At 51.5% G+C, this 23,628-nt stretch overlaps 2 protein-coding genes across 6 annotated transcripts in view; one reads left to right on the forward strand and one right to left on the reverse strand.

The window, feature by feature from the left end:
- Positions 1-8,583, forward strand: part of TRPC7 (transient receptor potential cation channel subfamily C member 7) — a gene marked incomplete at both ends in the record, with an annotated part of 124,448 nt that extends 115,865 nt beyond the window's left edge. The window contains 2 exons of the mRNA XM_082623993.1: positions 6,371-6,446; positions 8,414-8,583. Of these exons, the coding sequence (XP_082480119.1) occupies positions 6,371-6,446; positions 8,414-8,583 (246 nt within the window). The remainder of the gene's footprint in view (positions 1-6,370; positions 6,447-8,413) is intronic.
- The window catches only part of LOC309805790 (uncharacterized protein), a 460,110-nt gene that overhangs the window by 434,457 nt on the left and 2,025 nt on the right, over positions 1-23,628 (reverse strand). For 4 of the 5 annotated variants that reach the window (XR_014294304.1, XR_014294305.1, XR_014294307.1 and 1 more), the window contains exons 2-5: positions 18,028-18,258; positions 15,403-15,969; positions 9,741-9,841; positions 9,294-9,381 (exon numbers count right to left, since the gene is read on the reverse strand). The gene's annotated coding sequence lies outside the window, so the exon portion shown is untranslated. Of the gene's footprint in view, positions 1-9,293; positions 9,382-9,740; positions 9,842-15,402; positions 15,970-17,336; positions 17,929-18,027; positions 18,259-23,628 lie in introns of those variants that run through there. The other variant, XR_014294306.1, reaches the window with a different exon arrangement.

The following is a 23,628-nucleotide window of genomic DNA, read 5'->3' on the forward strand; positions in this document are numbered from 1 at the left end:
CATTGCCAAAGGGACGTGATGCAAACCAGCGGGCGCAGGGTAGGGAGAAGCAGGCACGCAGGATGGCTCCCAGGGATCTGTCTTAAGCAACCAGGTGGATATTGATGTCTTCGGTAAGCACCTGAACTTAGACTGCCAGCAGGCAAAGTCTGTTGTTATAAAAATTAGGAGAACTTATATGCTTACAGATCTTGCTTTGCTTTTGGAAATTAATACAAAAATCTCTGTATCCGTTTGCATCAGCCAGTGATAAATGGTTATTACAGGTTACTGATTATAAAAGTGCAGGCCATACTTTTCTTGCTTTCCCACTCCCAATGACCATCAGCTTTACCCATGCTGACCATTTCCTATCAGATGTAAATCTGAAGCTGTCCTGAGTGTTCCTTCAGGCCAAGGTGATATGACCCTGGTGCTACCATCCCCAAGAGAGCCATTACAGACTTAGCATCTTCCAGACACAGGTCTCTAATAGAATCTCCATCCACATTTCAGAAGCTAGCTGTGCAGTTAGGAGGAGTTAAGTGTACAATTAAGAAACAGCTCACCCCTTGTAGTACTTATAGTTTTATCAGATGACATGGGCTAAAAATTGGCAAAGGGCAAGTCTTGTCTTTAATTGTGCACAAAATTGGACCTGACCAGTTTGATCTGCTTTGATTTATTTTACAGGACAAATCCTTTGGTCAGGGGAAGGATTTTTATTTCTTAGCTTCTCGGAGAGAAGTAGAGATTATCTGTGCCACAGAAAAGATAGAAAACCCTAACAGGGGCTTCCCTTGTGGTGCAGTGGTTAAGAATCTGCCTGCCAATGCAGGGGACACAGGTTTGAGCCCTGGCCCGGGAAGATCCCACATGCCGCGGAGCAACTAAGCCCTTGTGCCACAACTACTGAACCTGTGCTCTAGAGCCCACGAGCCACAACTACTGAGCCCATGTGCCACAACTATGGAAGCCCACACACCTAGAGCCTGTGCTCCCCAACAAGAGAAGCCACCGCAATGAGATAACTGCACGCTGCAACTAGAGAAAGCCCACGTGCAGCAATGAAGACCCAATGTAGCCAAAAATAAAATAAAATAAATTATTAAAAAAGAAAAGAAGGGCCTCCCTGGTGGCGCAGTGGTTGAGAGTCCGCCTGCCGATGCAGGGGATACGGGTTCGTGCCCCGGTCTGGGAGGATCCCATATGCCGCGGAGCGGCTGGGCCCGTGAGCCATGGCCGCTGGGCCTGCGCATCCGGAGCCTGTGCTCCGCAACGGGAGAGGCCACAACAGTGAGAGGCCCGCATACCGCAAAAAAAAAAAAAAAAAAAAAAAAAAAAAAAAAAAAAAAGAAAAGAAAACCCTAATAGATTAGGGCCAGATCTCTCCTGGGTTTTGAGCAGAATCAGCAGCTGACATCAAGGAAGGCAGCTGATGTGGTGAATGTCTATACCCAGGATGAATCCTTTATGAACAAGGGCATGTTCCAGAGCAGTCTTGAGCAATCCCATTTCTGTCTTTCATCATTACTGGCTGAGTCCCTGCAGCCCTCAGTCTCCCAGAGAGCTTCCTGCTATGATTACACAGATTAGCCGGTTTGCAGCTTCAGGCTACTGATGGCCTGGGAAAGCAGTCTCACCCTGTATTTTGTGAATCCAGCAAGAAAAGCCTGGGGCAACTTATTCAAATCGTTGTCACAAGAAGACAGAAAAACTGGGCCAGTGGGCGTCAGAGGGAGGGGGCTGAGAGGACAGTGGATGGAGCAGAAAGCATCTTGCATTTGTACATTCGCACCTTGCTCAGTCCTTCAAGGTCAAGTCTGGGCATCTTCCTGAGCTATCATCTGGTCAAATAGGAGTAAACGTTGAGTTGACACAGACAGGCAGCTGGAGCAGACTAGACACTAGGGCATGTGAGAGAGGCAGGATCTGTAATCCCCACTGAACAGCTGAGGGAATTCAGGCTTCGTGGCAAAGGTCACACGGATGGTTGAAGTGAGATCTGTCTGACTCAGAAGGGCACCCCTCTTGCACCCCATCATGCTGCCAGGGCACTGGCCCCTTACTCCTTTTCACAGCGTCGGAACCTGCCCTGTCTGTGTCTGACAGCTACTGGGAAGAGCTCTATCTGAGCCTGTGGGGAAGCTAGGAACGGAAGGTGCTTCTGCTATCACGGGGCAGCAACCAGTACAGAACGAAGGATTTGGGCAGGGATCTAAAAATGGCTCAGCCGATTTCTTGGGCCCACTGGTGGCCTTCCACGCTGTATTGCTTTCCTCTCAAAGCAACTTCCCAAAGTGCCAAGAATGTGAGGAACCCAGTTCACGCCCTCTTTCTTACCATCCAGGCTGCACCCACAGCCTTAATCTCTCAGAGCATGTATGCTGTCAGCCTCTCACTGTCGAGGTTCTGAGACAGCCCCGTCACTGATACGTGTGTAGTTGTTAAGCTTGTTTCCTTTGTGTCTCTAGTGGATCTGCTTGATTGCTCAAACTTATCATGTTGGATGTTTATTTTAAGCTTGTCATTCCTTCAACTTTTTAGGGCTCTCTGTTATAAGGGAAGGCAGTTCCTCCAAACTTCAGAGGCTCTCTGTGCTTTGCTTTTCTTAGGCTTCCAGGGGTCTGAATTGTCATTTTTCACAAAATTTCTTCCTTGCTTTTGTAAATTTTTTTTTTTCCAATCTGGGCTCTGTGGACATGAGACCAAACAATGGAACAAAACCATGATACCAGCAAAATGGCCAAAGTGTGCTTCCTATTAAAGCTACCCTTGACCTGTTCCAAGATCTGGCATGTCCACCTGTTGGGATGTGTACAGACTTCATATACTCAGTCTCTAAGGATACATTTCATTCATGGGCAAAGCAGACAAGCTGCATCACAAACGAATCGTAGAATGTAGGCACAGTCCATCACTGAAAAAAGCCCCAACTTTTATGATGCAATCCCTTCCCCAAAGCCCAGTGGGGAGTCCTCTTTTTTGCCTTTTCTGTAGAAATTAAAGCCAACAGGATAGACAGCTTGCCAACAATGATTTCTTCCATTCTGGGGTCTGATAAACCCCAGTTTAACAAATGACTTGTCCTGTGATCCATTTTGTCCATTCTTTTCCAAATGTTCCTCAATTTCTCTGCTCCTAGGTGGCAGCATTGCTTTCCTCTGGATGCTACTTGGTTTGCCATGTTCAACACGTGTATTCTCTTCCTTGTCTCAGCTGCCCTGGCTGCACAGAGCGGTCCCTTCCATTCCCTCCTCACCAGCAGCAGCCAGAGGCCACCTGGCTCTTGGAGTCTGGGCAGGGGAACTGTGTGCCTCCCTCCCTGGATATGGGTCTCGGTGTCACAACCATTCTTACCCATCGGGCACCTCAGTATTAGTTATTTTTCCTGCGTAAGATCACTGAATATACTCATCTCCAGTACTTGCTAAATGCCTCAGGGCAAAGTGGGCCAAGTTAGCACTGACAAGGGCATGTTAATTTGGGGAAAGTTTAGTATCTCCATGAAGTGAAAACTCTATGGAAGGTGGCCAGGAAGGGTCGCAAACTCATCACAAAGGACCATGCTTTTCCTCCACATAGTGAAGTAGGGGAGGCTTTTGACGTCCATCTTTTCTGCAAACAGAGATCCTCTGTAGCATCCACGTTAAGAGAACTCTGGTCATTTTCTAACCATTTCAGAATTGCTGGGGGCGAGACTGGCATCTTGCTCCCCCAGATCCCAAGTGGTCTAACATGCATAGGCCAGAGGGGAGGTTAGGTCCTCATCAGAGCATCAAGTCCCTAAGCAACTAACAGGTGGTCACACTGTTCTCGCTTAAGGTACATGTCACTCCTGGGGTACCGAGGAAGGTTAGAGGGTCCCTGCATGTCTGCCGTGCTCACGCGATTCTGCTTCCCTATTAAACCTCTAAAATCCTAATCTGTGGTGAGAGGCTTAAAAGCAAACCCTTGCTGCTCCCCCCTTGGAGCTGCAGGTCTGCAGAAACCACAGCTCAGATCAAGCATGCCAGGGTTCAAGAGCAAGCCTCGGGCATTTAGGACAATGACATACCAGTGACCCTCTTCTGCAGGCTAACAATCCATCCTCTGAAATCTAGCTGAGGCTTCTTCTTGCATAAAAGACTTTGTGCTTTGTAAAGGACAGATTGGTACCCAGAAGCGGTCCAAGGCCCCTGTGACCAACAGGAGCCAGTTTCTTGCATCTCATCTCCAAAACCATCGTGCACTTAACCTTTTTCTGAAGCTTGGACGAAGCGCCAGCTTTGGTTTCCATTTTGGTTAAATCCCAGATCTGCCACTTTCTGGCTGTGTAATCCTGGAGAAGTCACCTCGCTCTCTGATCCTCAGTGACCTCATCTGTAAATGGAGACGACAACCCCCATCTCACCTGGTTTCTGGGAGGATTCCATGAGGTCATTTTGTCAAGGAGGATAACACAACTCCTGGGCTGCAGGAAGTACTCAACAAATGTGTCTTAATAATAACCACATACTATGAAATCTTTTAAAGTCATCAGTTTAATCATGTTGCACTAAAACACGATGTGCACATGAAGCCAGGAGGATGACAGCTTCTGCTGTAGCTATGAAAGGATTCTGCTCAGCTCCATCACAGAAAAGGGAGCGCTCCACTTCCATTCTCTGGGTTATAATTTTACGTCGTAAATATACAGTCTGTTTAAATGATGGATCCAGAAATGGAAGGACCTCTAATTCTTGACATTTTCCTTTAAAAAGGCAACAAACTTTTAACTAGATCCCTTTGTCTTATGTTGGCCTGAAAGTTTGCAGTAGAATACTTCCAAATTTCTTATTCAGTAAGAATGTCAGATACTTGGGTATCTGGTTTGTTGGGGGTTTTCCCCCATGAGAACTGGTTCAGGACAAAGTTTATTTTGTTTTGTTTTTCCAATTCAAAGTGAAAAGAACATCATTGAGTCCCACAAAAGGCACAGATTCTTAAAACTTAGGTAACCTGCCTTACTGACTACGAGAACATTGGTGAGAAATCTAGCATTGCAGTTTAACCACCAACAGGACAAGACCCAAGCCTCTCAGAGAAGGAGCAGCATGAAGGCAACTCGCTAATGAACCGTTCAGCCTGAAATTAGAGCATGACACAAACCACAGAGCCAAGCGGACCACCAGCAGGGGCTGAGGAGGGGCAGAAGTGGCCCACATGAGCCGGCTCAGAGCTCAGTGTCCCAGGACACTGAGTCATGGAATCACAGGGCTGGAGACGCCTCCTTGGCAAGGCTGTCACCATTAAAGGCCCTGAGGGGACCACCAGTTGGTGGTAATAATAAGATCAATCCTCCAGCTCTCTGCATCCCGGCAGCTCACTTCTCTTCTACTTGCCAGAAGCTTTTCCTGAGCCCAGGGAGTCAGGGAGAACTTAGCCACCTCCCTGACCTCACACAGCAAAGCTGGGGACAGAATTCGGGGCCCTTCAACCTAGCAAATGCCACCTCTGTCCCCTCGGTCCTCAGAGTGAGCAGGCAAGTCGGTCACCAGAAGGGATGCCGAGGAGCAGGGAAGCCCCCCCTTCACGGTGCTGCTTGGCTCCTACAGATTCAGAAGGCTCGGCCACCAGAACATTTTTAAATCCTGCGATATCACAGTAACCCTGGAATGACTAGCCGGCAAAATCCAAAGTTCACCGCCTGCGGTCTTTCTTACACTTGGCTCTATTCTTGGTGGCTCTTAACTGTTTGTTCCTGCCTCCTTGGCTTATAGAATCTGCATAATAAGTGGGACCTCCAGCATGACTGACAGTGTGACACTGTGGGGCGTGTGGTGAGACGTCAGGGAAGCGGTATCTTGGCCAACCCTCCCAAGGCTGTATCTGTCTCTACCTCTGGTAGGAATTTTCCAAAGTACAGTGGACTGGTCCTCTGTGCCTGGTCCTGACTGTGGGCTAAGCGAACCTTCTCTCCTGCCCAGCAGCTTGACGGAGGCAGCTCCAACAGGGCTGGCCTGCTAAGATTTCCTTACCGCCCCGTGATCGCATCAGTTGTTGAAATACAAGAAAGTGTTTCAGAGCTCAGGCCCCGAGAAGAGGGCATGATGGGCTAAGGTCACAAAGGCCAGGGTAGAGGCAGGCCTAGGACCCTCAAGCAGTGCCCGTGGATCTCAGGTGATTCTGTCTCTCTCCGTGGCTGGGCCTTCTGCCACTGAGAGTACCCTGTTTTCACATCCCGGGCTCAGGTGGTATTGAATCCAGAGATACTGGAACCTTCCCCACTAGGCAGGGCACCCCTCGAAAGTGAGGCTCCAGACAAGGGAGGATGCCCAGTGCTGACGGGCGCTCTGCAGGAGGGAAGGCACTCGCACCTACAGCACACGAGCTGGGCCGGTTTGATCCCTTCCTTATGTTCACGTTTCAGAAAATCATGAAACGGCTCATAAAAAGATATGTCCTGAAGGCCCAGGTGGATAGAGAAAATGACGAAGTCAATGAAGGTAAGCGATTGGATCCACTTGCTGTAGGGCGGAAGCCAGAGGTGGTCTCACCAGGCTAAAGTCAAGGTGTTGGCGGTGGGCCTACGTCCCTGTCTAGAGGCCCTGGGGAGGCTCATTGGGCTGTTGGCAGAATTCAGGCCCATGGAGTTGTAGGACTGGGGTCTCTGTCCCCTGGCTGACCATCAGCTGGGGCTGCCCTTAGCTCTGACTTAAAGCCGCCCCCCAGTCTTTGTCAGCACCAGCAACAGGGCGTGCAGCCCCGCTCACACAGTTGTTCTGCCTTGTGCAGTCACGGCTGCCGTGAGTCGGCCTCATGTCCCTGGAGCTCAGGATGGCCCCGAATTCTTCATCCCCTGAGCACACTGTACACCTCTTTCAGATTCTGCGGCGGTCCTGGTTCTAGCTAGCTCTGTCCTGTCTAACTTACTGGCTCTCAGAAGCTACCAGCCAGCAGTTTCTCAAAGAATCCCCCACCTCAAAAGCACTTGATAAAAATGCAGATCTAGAGCCCACCGAGACCTAATGAATCAGCATGGCCTGGGGGTCTGCATCGTGATAAGGGTGCCAGGTCATCCTGATGCACACTGAAGTTTGCAAACTACATTATTTTCCCTGCGTGGGTTATTTTCCAATCTATTTTAAGCAGTTACTCTTAAATGAAAAGCAAATTACCATACACCAGGTAATTAATCTTCACGAGACACCTGGAGCAAGTATTTGCTACCTAGAAAGAGCCTCCTCCAAGAGTGAAGGTATGAAGTCTCTCCCTTGCCAGGGCCCCAGGGGCCTCCCGAAAGAGCCTAGTCATTTAGTGACCCTCTGCTTCATCCTGGGACATCCACAGTGTGGCCTCCAGGTCAGCAATGACCGAATGGTCCCGGGGCTGACACTGTCTAGGAGCCGAGCGGCAGCCCACCTACCCACCCCTACCATTGAGTCTCAAATACAAAACTGCCAGGTGTCATGGCAGCCAGCTCCCCACAGCATGTAACGTGATTGACAGGAATGTACCTGATTATAGAAGGAGGGGCTGCCCAGGTTCACGCCACTAGAATCACACCATGAGACTGGGGCCCGGCGAAGCCCCCATGGAAAGAAAATAGGGGATGTATGCCTTTGTCAAAACTGGCCAAACTGTACCTTTAAGACCTCTGCATCTTCTGTGTATAAGGCATACTTAAAAAACAGGTATGGCTAATGTGACCCCAGGCAGTGGACTCCCAATTGAGCCAAGTCCAGTATCTCTCAAACCAGGAGAGAACCTTTCGATTCCCCTTTGTGGTTAATAAGAAGATTCCCACAGCCCAGGCCCATGTGGATTTCTAACCACATGGTTTGCTGTGGAAAGAAGTGGAAGACCCTACCTGTGGTCCCTTGCTAAAGAAAGAGGAGAAGGCAGGCCTGCCGTGGTGTACCGGTGAGGGATGCTGCCTGCGTGGTGCGGACAGACCCTGCCCCTGCGAGGAGGCCTGGCTCCACAGCCGCAGCCACTGTGCTGAGCTGATCCCCTCAGACACTTGGGAGTTTCTCCTCCCTGAGACGACGGAACAAAACATGGAGCATAATGAGAAAAAAATGTTTCAGTTAACAAGGGTGTTGCTTAGAGTCTTGAAATCTGCTTCTAATGGCTCCAAAACCAGCATTCTAACAACCATGATAAAATAGGTGTTAGCAGTTCACAACCCTGATCTTGATTCTTCCATCTACCTCAAACCCCTAATGGAGAGCATGACCAGGAATGGGAGAGGGGTCTTAAGCAGATGAATGGTCCTTCGTCGGTAGAAGCTGAGTGGGATTTAGGTCAAAACGGAGCTCCCGTCCCCTCACCTCCACCCTTGGTGGGCTGGACCAGTAGTAGCCTGACATTCTGTGGGAAGGATGCATGCCCCAGATGCCTATGGGATGAGCCCCTTGGGATGAGCCCCTTCAGCGGGCTCATCTCACCAAAATCTCATCTGTCCTTGCAGGCGAACTGAAGGAAATCAAGCAAGATATCTCCAGCCTGCGCTATGAGCTTCTTGAAGAGAAATCTCAAGCTACCGGAGAGCTGGCGGACCTCATCCAACAGCTCAGTGAGAAGTTTGGAAAGAACTTAAACAAAGACCACCTGAGGGTGAACAAGGGCAAAGACATTTAACAGCCTGCATCAGCACCTGTGACTTCTACCAGCATTCCAAGGCCAGGTGGGATGCCCTGGCCACCAGCCCTGGTCGGGAGGGGCCTGGGCCACTCCTCTAGGACTCTAAGGGGACCAACTGGCTCTGTCCTGACCAGCTTTGCTGACATCTGCAGCCCAGTGGCCTGCCTGGACCCAGAACTGTTGTGAATCTAGGCTGTTGGGTGAGAAACTAGACCACAGGAGGAGGGGAGGAAGTGCCCCCCCTGATGCTTGTAACACCTTCAGTCCAGTCACAGTGACATATGTCCCTGTGACCAGCGCAGGAAAAGGCCATCTCGGATGCACACTCGTGCCCTCCCACTGCACACGGACTGCAGCGCTGTCTGCATCCAGGAAGCCATCCTGGATGGCTCATGGCCCATGAGGCCATCATGCCTCATCCCATGCAGCCCTGCTCACTCCCTCCCCACCACCCACATACATCCAAAGGAACTGGGAGGTGACCTGTGATCTATTCTTAAGTGCCAGATGAGAACACAGATAGCCTAATAGCAAAACCGCTCTATTTGTTTATATAAAAAAAAGGTTTAAAAATCCTAAATCAAAAATTGTACTGTAGGTAGCACTGTTCAGAGAACAACGACAAAATCCAAATGATGTATTTTTACCTTTATTAAAATTATCTTGTATTTACTATTTTTACCTGAAATGGAAAGAAATAAAATTACCTCATAATAGCCTGGGGAGCCTCTGTGGATGCGCTGCCCTCCTGTTGTCCTGCGTCCTCTCTGGAGGTGGCCTTGGGCATCTGCTGCTCTGGGAGGAGAATGAGCAAGTGGGAGGGGGCAGGTACCACCCATGGGAGTCACGCAGCCAGGACCCCCACCTCCAAGCGTCTCCTCCTGTCCCCAGACCTAGTGACCCCAACCTCCCCAAGGTCAGGAAGGAGGCAGAGGAAATGGTGAGGGAAACGGAACATTTTCTCCCATCCCACCTCTCCCGCTCTCCCCCTGAGTGGCGGAGGAAGGGGAGCCTGGTGAAAGGAGCCTAAAATCTTTCCGGTGGGGCCTAGGTGTGAGTAGGAAGAGTAGCCACCAGAGGGCGCCCCAGTCCCGAGCAACGCCCACCCTGAGCGGACTAGAGGAGATGGCCACTGGGCCCCAAGGATCACTTACTAGTAACACCAGCTGGATGTGCTGAGTGAGCACTTGGCTGTGTACCAGGCACTGTGCTGAGGGCTCTGCATGCATCAGTCCACTGAACCTTCACAGCAACCCTATGAGGAGGAAGAGGATCAGGTCACAAATTCAGATGCCTTGCAGACAACCTGGATGGGCCAAACAGGTATGTGCATGTACATGTGCGTATATGAGTGTTTTCTATATGCATATGTATGAGGAGACTTGTGTTTTGTGATATGCAGTATATCTTCAGAGATAAAATTGTTTACTTAACTCTGCTCTAAGAAAAGTGCAGATCAACTGGGGTGATAAACAGAACTGAATTGGTCCCAGCACTGAGGTGGCGGGAAGAGGCCATGACAACCCAGACAGCCACGCCCTACCTAAAGCGGGCATAGACACCAAGCCCAGCTAATTGTTGCCATAAGGAATGCAGGCCCAGTTTTGCCAAATCTTCCCCATTTCTAGGGGGAAAAAAGCCCACATTTGTTGGCCCTTGGCAGCCAAGATGGGTGACAGGAGAAGTTGCCCTGAAATGTGACTCCAACCCAGGCCTTCCTGGCACCAGCACCCAGTGCTCAGCAAGAAGGAAGCAGAGGCGTCCGGCAGGAATCGGGGGCACATGTATGCGCAGGGGGCCTTACAGATGTAAACTCTGGGGTCTATGTGAGGGTCCATGGATGGATTTCAAAGAAGCTGCAAATCCTGAAGTGCCCATCAAATTGTGAGCTTGTCTTTGTGAGATTGCGTTGTTATGGAGAGAATACCTGCAGCTTTTCTCAAATGCTCATCCATGCTCCACCCCCACTCCCCTCAAAAGCCTGCAGATGATGACTGAATCCCTTCAGCAGAATTTCCCGAGTCCCTTGCTAAGTATCAGGGATGAGACACATATGTGTCCAGTGGGGGATAAATCAACTACTCTTCCCACAAAGCACATCAGCCTCCCTAACCAGGGGACAAATGACCAACACTTGTGGAAGATTTCCTTTCAGATCCCTCACTTACCATCATCAGAATGCTAATAAACATTTCTAAGATGCATTATTCAATTTCCCTATCTGCCTTCTACCAGAGGCAGCTGGCAGCCCTATTTTTCAAATCCTGGGGTGCCCTTTTCCTATCAAACCCAAGTCTCCAATTTGCCCCTTAAGGAGATAAAGGAAAACAAGTCTCACTAAGTAACTAAAAACTGGGAATGAAAACTAGCAGCACCCATTAGGCTCTGGCTGCCACATCTAGGGGGGTGACGGTAGTCCAGGAATGGATTCATGGCTGCCAGAGGGATGTGGAGGCGGGGAGGTACGTCTCTTTCATGGAAAGCTGTTGGAGAGGCCTTGGGACTGAGGGCTGGCAGAGCTGTCAGCCTGGAGCCGGGGGCAGGCGCTTAGTGGTTTTCCAGGCACTGACAACCTCCCTCACTTTCCCCCATTTCCTTGGCTCCTGTAGAATTAGCCAGGCAGGAGAAGCATTTCTTGGAGAGACGAAACAGGAGACAGAGGAATGGAGTCTGGGAAAGGCACAAGTACAGAGAGGGGGAGGAGAAAGGGCCCAGGCTCCCCCAGACTCACACTTCCCAAAGCACCCGATCCGTCCCCTCACAGCCCTCTACACAACAGTCATTATTTAGTCTGTAACTTTAGTGTATACTTGTAACCTGTCTCCCAGTGCTGTGGAGCTCCAGAGAGGCGGCCCTGTCCAGGTTTCTGGGTAACCAGTGGTTAAGCATCAAGGTCTCCAGCGACTTGTCACCTTCCAATGGCTCCTAGTAGGACCTGACAGATCCTAGTAACACTTCCTGGGCAAAAACCTCCAATTACTACCCAGAGCTATCTCTGAAGGAGGAGAGCTCACACACTTGAGAAGCACAGCCGGCCTCCTCTGCCCATCACAGAGCACCTCCCTCCATCCCAAGGAGGCCCAGGAGACAAAACACTGGCCAAAGCAGATTCCCTAACCTGGGTGCAACTCTGCAAATGTTCCTCCCAGCGGCCGCAGGCCTGGGAAGCCCAGACAGGCACCTCCAGGTCTGCTTGCTTCAGGGAGGCTGAGACACCTTGTCCCACTCAGGAGCTCAGCCTCCATTGTCTGGTTAAAAATAAGCGGCCTCACGGCCTGTCACTCCTGAAAGCACTCATTAATGCTTCTGTAAAGGGTAGAGCCTGAGGCTCTCGGGGGCTGACAGGAATTAGGAGTTTCGATCCTGCTGTGGCAGGCAGGCCACGCCCCATTCTAGGTTTATCCCACCCCTTCCTCTCATCCCTTGAAGGGTGATCTACTAGTGAGCACACGAACGTCAAGCAACCCAGGCTGGTTAACCAGGCAGCAAAACCCCTTCCGCCCTCTCTGCAGACATAGCAAGCTTCCGAGGTTCCCCAGCCTCAGAGCAGAGGCCGCCTGGCTGGCTCTTCCTAGGTAAATCAGCTGGGTTTCTCCCTCTGCTTTCCCACCACGGTCAAGCCACAGGGATGTCCCAAGCCCTTTACTTCAGGGAAAAAATGACAGAGACGCAGGGAAAAAAGAAAGGTGTCTAGGTCTTGGGTTCCCAAAGGCCTGAGTCTTTAAAGAAGAGAGAGGATTGAGGAAAGAATCAAAACGTTTGAGACAAGCAGTGTTTGAGGAGCTACGGCTCTTCCCTACCCAGCCCTGCTTCCCTCAGAGGGGGCGGGAGAGGGATGGAGCGGAGGGCCTGAGAGCTGAGAGGCCAAGGCAGCTTGGCCCTGCCTGTGGAGGAAAAGTGCTCAGGGCCAGAGATAAGACCACAGCTGGAAGGCCAGGTCCTCACCCAGCCGCCCTCTGTAGGCATCCAGGGAGGCAGGAGGAGGAGGGGGAAGGATGGGGCTCCCTGGAGCAAGCGGGACAGGCGTGGAGGGCACTGTCATTACAGTACGATTAAAAAGTGTGGATTCCACGTCCCCGGAGTGTCTGCATCAGGAATAACTGGGTCCAACGAGCCCATCAGCTGTGCCCACTGACAGCACTGACCCCACACGTTCCCAGCGGCCTGCCGTCCCAGCAGTGCGCCGGGGAAGCAGAAGGCCAGAGAAAGCCTCGTGTATGCAAATAAAAGCATGCCAGGACCCGTTCAGGTGTCTGAGTGCAGACTCAACACTCACAGGGTAGATAGCACTGCTAACTGTACGGCTTACACCCAACCACCTCCAGGGCCCTGTGTGCTTGTCGATAAAGCAGAGGAAGGCAGGGCAGGCAGGAGTGGGGCGGGGGAGGGCACGGGCGTGCAGGCTTTGTACTGGCTGTGACCCCTCTTTGGCTGGAAACAGATCTCACCCCAACCACAACACAACCTACCAGAGTACCCCGTGCCCCTGAAACCAACACAGCCCCAAGCCGGGCGATCACATGCCTGCCCTGAGATTGATATCTAAGTGCACACTGAGAAAGAGAGATCTTTTTTTCCAGTAGGGTTGCTGCACAGGGGAATGTGAATCTGGGACACCAGTAGACCCCTCCCTGCCATACAGACAGGCTGGCTGCAAATGAGGTCACAGATGAGAAATTAAGGAGAGGGAAGAAGTAAAGGTCGGAGGGGAGTGGGGAGAGGAGAAAAAAAGAGGGAGAGGGAAGAGAGGAAAGGTGGAGAGGGGAGCTGTGCCACATTCTCACCCCTGATGCCCTTCTTCCTGAAGCTCTTCCTACACCTGAGGAACTGTTCCAGAAGCCTTCTCAGCTTTGCTGCCAAATAAAGTCTCATGTTTGTTGATGCTAGTTTCCACTGGGTTTCTGGATGTCATTTACATCCTCAGAATCCTGATGAACACAGAAATGACTCCAGGACTTATTTGCCCCATCCTCCCCCTGGGGCTGTTTTACATTTCTGTAGTTAGAGGAGCAAGGGCCAGAAACTGTCAGGGTTATTCTTCTTGAGACTCTAAAGAAGACACGGTGGGTGATGGTTTCAAGCTGGTTAAACTGTTCAAGAGTGAATCCACAAGACGCTGGACATACTGGCTGCTCTGGGGCCCAGGTGATGGGTGCAGCTCAGGACCAGCAGAGGACTCTTCTCCCTGATCCGCCCAGGCTCCAGTTCTGAAAGGACCCAGAATTGGCACCCTGGGCACTTCTGTGATGGACAGTGGCTCCAGTGAGGCACCTCTCAACAGCCCTGCCGGCAGTTAGTAGTGGGGAGACCAAGGGGGGCCAAAGCAGAAAGCGGAACAAGGCAGTGGGCATAGTGACTACAGTTATCCCCCTTGTTTGGGGGGGCTAACCACTCAGAAACCCCCCCAAAACAACCAGCAAAGAGTTTGAGGATAACCAATTTCTGGCTGATGAGGTTCCTGCTCTAAATAGGAAATGTAGCCTTACTTGTAGGTGCAGGCTGGTGAAGTGGACTATTCAAGTCACATAAATAACAATACAACTCAATATTGGATTTGGGGGACTTGTGCTGCTTTCGGTGAGCTCAGGTTGTTGAGAGTAGCATGAATCCCAGCAGCTGTACCAGTGACTCATAGGGTTTTCAGACTGGTGGTGCTGGGGGAGCAGTGACCACCCCAGACCGGAGCTGGGTCAGTCTCCTCGAGGGAGGAAGTAACCCCTGATCACTTCAAGGATACAACAGAACAGAGCCCCAGGGTTTCACTCTCAGCTCTAATCAATCACAAGACAGACACCCCAGCGAACCACAGCCTCTGGTGGCTCCCCAGCCTGCAGAACTAAGTTAGAAGCCTCCAAGGCCTGCGGAGCCCGGCTGAAGGTGAATGTTCTGAGAGCCTAGCTGCTTTTTCAGACACATCTTCACGTAAAGATGCTCACAGCATCATCACTGTCTGTCACAAGCAGCATGAACAGAATGTGTATTCTGAGCCTCAGCAAAGGCCACGGGGCTGGGGGGGCCAGAGTGTCTCATGATGTCCCCCTCCAAAGACACATGGACGTGTTCCTGCGCCCTGGGACTTCCGAGCCTGCAGGTGGACGGCAGCGACTCAGAGGTGAGCGATTCCCATTGTGCTGAGGCTGTAGCGAGAGGCTGGTACACATCCGTATTCTAGTCACTCTGGACACATCCTCAATTTTTCTCCCAAAGGGTAGAAATACCATTTTGCTGATTCTTAAAGACCCTCCAGTCTGTCCTCTCCCTGCATACATACATATGACATGAAAGATTCAGCCTGAGGTGAAACAGAAGGGACCTCTTCCAGAAAACGGAGCTGAAGGTTTGAGACAAAAGCCCAGATGTGTGAGGAAACCAAGGGAACTGTCACTCCCCACATAGCCCAGGTGCACATCTACCCACAGGGTCCTGGGCCAGGTGCCCGCAACTCTGAAGAGACCCGAGGTACGCCAAGACCCCGCTGGTCACCCCCGGTGCCCACCACTTGGTCAGAGACATGAGGAGAGGGGTTTGGAGGTGAGAATGGGATCTGGCTCCCAGCACTCTCCAGCCAGAGGAGGCAGGGCCCCCCCCACACTGTCACAAGGGTCCCCTGGCAGCAGAGACCTGAGGCAACCCAAGCAAATGTGAAGAGTGACAGGGTCTGTGGCGCCATCTTCATGCAGCCTGGGAGCCTGTGCAGGGGCTCCCACAGGCCTCTCCGGAGGCCACCCCCAGAAAGAGAAGGCCAGAACTGACGTGCAAGAGGCAGCATGCATATGCAGCTGTGCTACTGCAGAAAGTAATAGAGAAACTGCTTACCTGCCAGGCCTCTGAGTCTCCTCCGTACAGGCTGTGGTCACCCAGGGACAGAAGCCACCGTTGGCACAGAGCATAGGAGCGGGGGTCTCTGGAACTTCCCCAAGTCACACCCCAGGCCTCCAAGCCCAGCAACACTGGTGCCAGTGGAAAGAGAGCAGGTAAACACAAGCCTGGCTGCTGCCCTCTTCTATGATGTACGGGGGTGACTTCGCAAGAAAGAAAGCGAGATTGTGGGGAATTAGCACATCAAGGGCCCCCAGGACGCATGCCTCTGGGGTCGCCTGTCTTTGCTTCTTCCCCTCCCACGTGGACGCTAGGCTTGGTCCCGTGACTCGGTGGGTCCAGCTGAGCACCAGCAGTGGCCCCGTAAGCATGGGCTCGTCCTCGTGGTAGGCGGCTGCCACGTCGTGGAGAAGCTCGGCTGCACAACTCACTGTGCAGACGCCGTGTGGAGAGAAACCTGGGAGGGTGAGAAGCCTCTGGTCCTTTCCAGTGGAGCCAAGCTCCCAACTGAGAGCAGGCTCGTAAGAGGATCAGCCACGGGGAGCAAAACCGCCCAGCTGAAGCCTGTCAACCACAGAATCACAGGAAACAATAGAGTGTTGTTTTAAGACTTTAAGTTTGGAGGTGGCGTCTCACCCAAGCGGTAGGTAACTCAAACAAAGGAACCGAAGCATGGTCCCCCCACCAGAGGAGAGGAATCTTACCCATTCACCCCAAGAGAATGACTTACTCCTGAGGCCTCAATCAACAGCCCAAGAACGCAAGTCAGCAAGTGTTAATGAAGCCACAGTGTGGGTTCCCATCTACCCAGGTCAGCTTTGCTCCACCTGGGAAGAAATCCTGTTTCTGTCCACCAACAGAAACCAGCAAAACCGCTCTGACCATCTTGTGGAAGGAGGCAGGCTTTGCTGAACAAGCTGAGTGCAGCCAGTCAACGAAGCCAAGCCCTCAGCTGGGAGTGGTTAAGTAGATTTGTGAGATGTTTTAATAAGCCTGGTGGACAGTACAGAGGTGATGTCACAAGACAGTCAGTGAATCATTGCCTAGCAGGCACAGATAACCCTCCCTTCGATTCCCAGCCTTACAGCTCTCAGAACACTTTCACATCCCTTATCTCACTTAATTGAAACAACAACCCAGCCAGGTGGGCAGGGCAGGATTTGTTATCCTCTTTGCATAGAAAGAGCTTATGCAACAAGGGTCCCATTGAGTGGAAGTTCAACCCCCGGGGGCCCCTGAGCCTGGTGAATGGGACTGGGTGCAGGGTGGGTGCCCATGAACACAGGTGAATGGAAGGGGTGCCCTCCGGCTGGACAACATGTGTAGAAGCCCTGTCCTGGGAGGCAGCCTGGGGAAGGAGGGACAAGCCTTTCAGGGCACTTCTCAGTGCAGTCCTAGGACTCCCTGCCTCAGAATCCCTGGGGACACTTGCTGATACTGTAGATTGCCAGACAGGGAGTGAGCCTAGGAATCTATATTTTAAGATGCTCCTGAGGGTCGACTGTATTTGGACACCATTGCTACAGAAGCCCCCTTGCCAAGCAGTATAGTTATCAGGTTGCTTGACTGATGGGCACTCGTGGTCTAGTGCTCTTGCTAGCTCTCGTCTTCACCAAGGTGAAGTTTGGGAAGGATGTGTAACATTTGGACACGTAGAAAAGATGGGGCATAAAGAATTGGAGGCACTAAGAAAAAGTGGGGCAGTTCAACCCCACTCTATCCTCTGTTGCATAACCATTATCAAACAGCATCATTATGAAGTGAAAACACAGTAAAGGGACCGGAAACACTAACAGGGGCTGGGGTAATAACATTCTCCAGGGATGGCCTTGTTTGGATTTGGTGTCCTGTTTCTTGGAGGTGAGGAAATGTCATGCCTGCACGGGGGCACAGGCAGAGAGATCCCTCTGTCCTGGGATCTTAGGGCTCACCTGGAGTCAGAGAGCAGAGCCCTGAGCAGACAACCTGCCCCAGTGAGGACAGCAAGCTTTCTGGGTGTCCTGGCATTGGATCACCTGGGAGGGACCCCTCATCCCTCCATCTCCTCCATCCCCATGCAGGTGGGTTCTGCCAACAGAAATGGCAGGGAGAATGCTCCAAGCTCCCACCAGGCTGAGCAAGTTGGTTGGGGGTTGGGGGGAGGTCCACTTCTCTTCCCACCACAACTAATTGGCGGGGGGAGAGGGGAAAGATACATGGCTGAGATCCATCTTTTATTTTTATCACCCTTTCCAACTCTTTGTGATAGAATCTGAGCCACTTCCGCTGTGTATCAGGAAGAAATGTGCTGCTTAAGTGTGTTTGTAATTAGACTCAGGTAATTCGCTCTTTAATAATCAGCATGTTTCTCCCTCCAGCTCACTAAGCCCCGCTCCTGCCACCCTCTATTTTCATCCCTGCCCCACTCCCAGGCGGGGATGCCTTAAAGGGGCCCACTGGCTTGTCATCTTCTCCCTTTCTCTCCAAATGGCCTGACTGGCCCACATGGGCCTTTTCGAGCAAGGGCTCTGAGGGGCCCGAGGAGCAGATTCTGGGAAAGGGTGTCATTTGGCAGTTTGGACAGTGGAAAGGCCCAGCCCACTCACCCTCTGGCTCAGCAGAGCCCAGCCTAGACCATCCTACCTGGGGGGAGGAGAGATAATCTCCCCAACGCCAAAAATGATGAGAGTATCCCTTTCACCCTGGCTGTCCTCTCAAGTGGGTGCAGAGAGGATGGGAAGGTGTCCTTGGTGACGGTGTTGTCGGTGTCATCGTGACTCCAGGACTCCTGACTAGAGCCGCTACCTTCCTGGGCTCCAGCCCCACCTTCAGCCAGTGCCTGCCAGGTCGGGGCAGGGAGGGGGCTCTGAGGGGCTGAAGGAAGCGTGATGGATGAGGCACTTAAGGAACAAGGACCCCAGAGAGGGGAGAGAGATAAAAAAGCAAATTACAGTTTTTAAAACATTATTATTCTCATTTAAATAAGCAAACATGGTCACTGGAAAAATTTTCAAAAACCTCAGCACTCAAAAAGAAGAAAAAGAAAATTGCCCTTAATCCTACCATGCAGAGATCATTATTAGGAGGTATTTACTTCTGGGTTTCTTTGCATATTATATCAGTCTTAATCCACAACCTCAAGTGGGTAAGAAATGTCCCGTTGCTTTTCCATGAGTCGATTTCTGCGAGGATTCTGCCTCTGAAGTGGTAGAAATCTCAGTTCCGAGTCCCCACACCTACTCTCCTGGCCCTGAGCTAAATTCTGCGGACTGAAGGTGGGTGGTCCTCCCTGCGCCGGCGTCCACCACCGCTGTTCTCTCTGCTTCTGAAAGGTCAGCCCTGCAGGTCCCTGCTACACACACCCTCATTCCCATCCAACAGACGTCCTCAGGCACGTCCTGCCACTCTCATGGCCTCCTTGGAGCACTGGCACAGAAGCCCTCCTCTGTCTCCCAACCACTGTAGAGCCAGAGGAAGCTAGCTGTGCCCCCTCCCCCCGCACTTCCACATATGCTAAGGTGAGCTTGCAGGAGTTATTCTACCGCCTCGCACCTGGTGGGGCTGGGGGAGCCATCCACACTCTGGGGGCTTCTGCCTCCCTAGGGCTCTACCCAAGAAAGCTATTTATTATCTCCCTCTGCACCCTGTTCCCCCAAACCCTCTGTGTTTCTATTCTCTGTTCCAAGGCAGAGAGCCCCTGTGCTCCCTCTCAGGGACCCACCAGCATCTAAGGTCACCTCGTCTTCTCACCAGCTCTCCTCTCCTCACCTCCCTCCTGACCCTGCCCCCAAATCAGGGAGATCTCTTCTAAGGGCTACCACATAAGGTTGAGCAGTGTGTGCACTGCACAAATGTGGCCTGCTGTCGGGTAGGGCACAACCAGAGGCTAAAATCTGCCCTTGCCCTGGCAAGCAGAAAGGCACCTTCTCACAATTCACCCACAGGTGCCGTATGTGCCAGCCACGTCCCTGCCCTTACTCATCATGTCTTGTTTCAAACACGCACGTGCACCCCCAGCTCCAAATGCTAGATTCAAATCGTCGGGGTTGAGACATAACCTGCATTTTAAAAGCTCCCAGGTGATTGTGAAGGGGTTTGGGGAGAACGGGTACCATAAGGGGAAACAGACCCAGCCCCTGGAGAACACTACCCCACGGCTCAGCAACCCTTGTGGGGCAGTGCAGGACACTCCCTTACTTGCCCGGGCCGGTGAACTCAGGACCCCACCGGGCTGGATGGGGGACTGTCATTTCTCAAATGCCCTTAACACCCCCATGCATCTTCCTGTTTTCCCTCTTTGGTTGTAGCTGAGATGTTGAGAAAATCCACTCAACGCTGTATCTGGGGGAGTGTCATTTTAAAGGCTTTCTCAAAGGGACAGATGATTCCCAGTCATCCAGCCCACTTCTCCCATCCAGCAGAGAGAGCCTGCAGGCAGCCACCTTAGGGAGTGGTGGGAAAAGCCCCTTCCCCAGCAGTACTGAGGTGCAGGGACCACACATGACTCTCCAGAAGAAACCTTCTCAGATGGAGACCCCCTAACTTCTGACCTGGGAGCCTGAGCCCCAGGGGAGGAACAGGTCAAATTTCTTGTGCCTCAGCATCAAATGGCAATGCTAATGTAGTTTCTAATTTAGGTTTTAAAATGCCACTTAAAGGACAGATTCAGTTCTCTCACTTAAAACTTTTTTTAAAATAATCACATTTCCTCATGAATCAGGCCATGGGCATATTTGTCCCTCCCTCCCTGTGAAGAACTGACAGAGCAAAAAGGACATTCTCTCAGGTTTCTTCATGTGAATCAGAACATTCTTTAGCACCAATGTGCTGCTTCTTCAGTCAGGGGGCCTTTCTCTGGCCTGTCCCCACATCCATGGTCCCTTCTGCTTGTAGCCTCTGACCAGGATCCGGACCCTGTCACTCCTCATGGAAGAAGATGACACCACCCAGAGGCAGAGGCACAGGAAGAACAGGGAAGAAATGAGAGCTGTCCCCCGTGACACCCAGATCCTGCCCGAGGAGGTGTGGAACAGGGCTGATTGGCTGCAGGGAGGGACTTATCCAAAATTAGGATAATTGGGATCCCTAGGAGTTTTATGAGAGAGAAACCAAGTAGTTTTTTGTTTTGTTCTGTTTAAACTTTGGAAGAAAAAGAAAACATAATTTTCCTTTATGGAAATTAGGAATAATCTTTTAGGAATAATTTTCTAATTATTCCTGAAAGAATATGCTCCAAAATTATGTAAACTTGGATTTTCCTCCTCTTTCGAGGATGGAAATCCTCCCCTACATGGTAAGTGTACGTGGGCAGGGGGGTGGGATAGGAAGGGTGTTGTCAGAGGATGTCTCTCCTCTCCCACCTCCTGTTAACTTGGGAAGTGACTTTGGGACTTGTGCCCATGAAGACAGGGTCTGCAGAAAGCCCAGACCAGCTGCCAGGGGGCCCATCACAAAGGAAGAGTCTTCTCCAGAGGACCAGGTTTGCAGGCTTGGCCTGGTCCTTGGGATGGGAGGCGAGTAGGGAGGCATGCCGCCTGTCCATGCAGAGCCTGGACTCAACCCCTGAGAGGGGAGTCAGGCCTCTAAATGCCCACCCAGGACCCCAGCTCTGGAGCAGAATCTGGAAGCAGAGCTGCAGCTCCCCATCCTGGTCCAGCCTCCCCACAGGCTGCCCAGGGGCACCCTCTGGGGGTGGCCAGGAGAAGGATGTATTGACGACAAGAGCTGGTGACACGCCTCCATGCAGGTCCCCAATCCTAGAGTTTCCTGCTGATTCAGACCAAGTCTTTCTAGCTGGTGCTGTCCTCCGGCCATGGGGGTAGGTTACAGGTTGCCTGAGCCATCCATTATACCTCCCAGGTAAAGGTTCAGCCATACCTGAACCCTAAGAAGGCTGAGCCCAGTCCTTCCTTTGTGGCAGGTCCCCTGCCCTTACTGTTCCCCACCCCCCATATCAAGCATCCCAGACAGAGTTGGAAGCAGGACCAGCCCTCGGCTTGTCTGTCCTTGGGAACCCTCAGCTCCCAGATCTGGGTCAGCAGACAAGGAAAGACCTTTTCCCACCATCTCAAACAGGCTGGAGCCAAAACAGGTATCTCGCTTATCAAGACCCACAGTTGTGTCACATCTTCTGGTCAGGCCCTCATTTGAGCCTTAAAGGGCTTTGGGTGGGAACAATAATGGAGGCTGGCAATCAGGAATGTTCTAGAATAACCAGCCAGACTGAAAGGGGGAGCACAATGCGAGCCCACGTGCTGACGTCTGGACATTCCAACCTGTCTGTCTCAATGTCCTGTCAAACCCTTAGCAGAGGATGGAAGAAGACTGAAACTAAATTGTCACTGCTTGCCTGCAGGGTTTGCTCCAGGATGATGTTCATTGTCTCCTTTACCCTTGTTTATATTTTCTCAGTAATGACCAAGTACTACTTTTACAACCAGAATAAAAATCAAGGGGAATGAGTTTCATTTTAGAAAGGTCAGTGGGAGCCACTGTAGGTCACTGACTCGGACAGTGACCTAAGGATAACAGGTTCCCTCTGGCAGAGGAACGTGTTCAGGATGGATCCAGCGGGGTTTATGGTGAGGCAATGAAGCTTAAGCTTCAGGCCCCCCCCAGCTCACATTGACCTGTCATGTGTTTATAAAATTTGCAAAAGCAACAGCTAAGACTATTTTTTTCCACTATAAATTCCCCCATCACACTTTTCCGCAGGTTGGGTGGTGCTGAAGGGACCGTGGAAACTTGGGCAATCCAGCTGAGAGGAGGCCAAGTTGGAGATACATTTTCTCCAAGTGTTAGTGCATGTAACTAAGTGGTTTCCAGTTACTTTAGAGGTAAGGTACCGCCAGCCCTCCACTGGGGATCCCAGGAGAACTCCCACCACTTCAGCTCATAGGTGTCAGGAAACGAAGGTGCAGGGTCAGAGTGGGGACCAGATATGGAGTTGTCACCAAACACCGGGTACCAAGGAATGTGATGATGGAAGGGAACTATGGTTTGAATCGTATGGCCCCAGAAGCCAGTCTGGATTGTTTTCCTGTACTTTGGATCTTGGTCAGCTTTTTAAAATTTGTCATTTATTTTGATTCTTTCTCATTCTAAATAATTATTTACTTTAAAACCTAATTTTGTGCTGTTGTTCTCAGAGAGGGCCCCTGAGATGCAGGAGCTGCAGGCTCCACAAAACCTGCAGGCTCCACAAAACCTGCATCTGCCCCTAAGGATGGACCACAGAGCACAGGGCAGGTCAAGGGGCTCAGCACCTGGGCCGTAGCAGCCCCCGCGGCAATGCCGACGGCGATGAGAGGACACACGTGAACTTTATACCACTGACCACAAAAACAAAGCACTGGCTTTGAGGGGGTCTGGCTGAGACCCAGGGCTCTGACCTTAGCCCATACTCAGAACCCAAGGGTGCAACTCTCACCCTTGGAAGACTCTGAATCTGAGGCACCCAGTCAAAGCCATCAGTAAATAGCTGGAGACTGTGGGGGGCGGGGGGGCAAGGCCAGAGAGGAAAGGTTACCAGGGGCTGGGGGCGAGGAGGGGGGCTTCTGAGGAGAGGTGAGTCTGGCTAGGATTTCAACCCCTGGCAGCTGTCCCTTCCTTCAGGCCTCAAGAGCCCCTTGTGAAAGGTCACCAGCCCCAGCAGGGGACAGATGATGCTACTCTTGACCACCCTCTGAACCCAACTCCGCACAGCTGCATACATCCTGCCTGACAGGGCTCTTCTGACAGGCCACCCACTGGTCTGCACGAGACATTTTTAGCTTGTGGTGCTTCCTACCAAGTCCTTCCTACCCCTCTCCTCTTAGAGGTGTCAGACCCGCACTGTTACCTGGAGGCTCTCCCAGCGTACTCCAGCTCCCACACCTTTTACCCTCAACAGGCATTTCTACCAGTAAATCTCTTGCATGTGCTTCTCAGAGGATCCAAACTGACACAGGACCAAACTGGATTTTTCCTCTTGCCATCATCAGAATAATTAAAGCTGATTAGAAGACATTAACTTTCTCATTGTATAATTCGATGATGTTTAACGCCGTACCCACATGCCATCTAAAATAATCTTGCATCCCACTTGATGTATGCATACCAAACCTTAGGCAATTCAATCCAAAAAGAGCCAGCTCTTCCTGAGTGAGTTCCTTTGCCCTGGCCTCACCACCAAGTCCCAGACCTTTGCATGAAGTAGTTCTCCAACATGCCACAGATGGGGTGGGTTAGGGGGTCTCTTAATTG

This window comes from Mesoplodon mirus (assembly GCF_964341445.2).
Source record: "Mesoplodon mirus genome assembly, chromosome: 5".
NCBI classification, from domain to species: Eukaryota; Metazoa; Chordata; class Mammalia; order Artiodactyla; family Ziphiidae; genus Mesoplodon; species Mesoplodon mirus.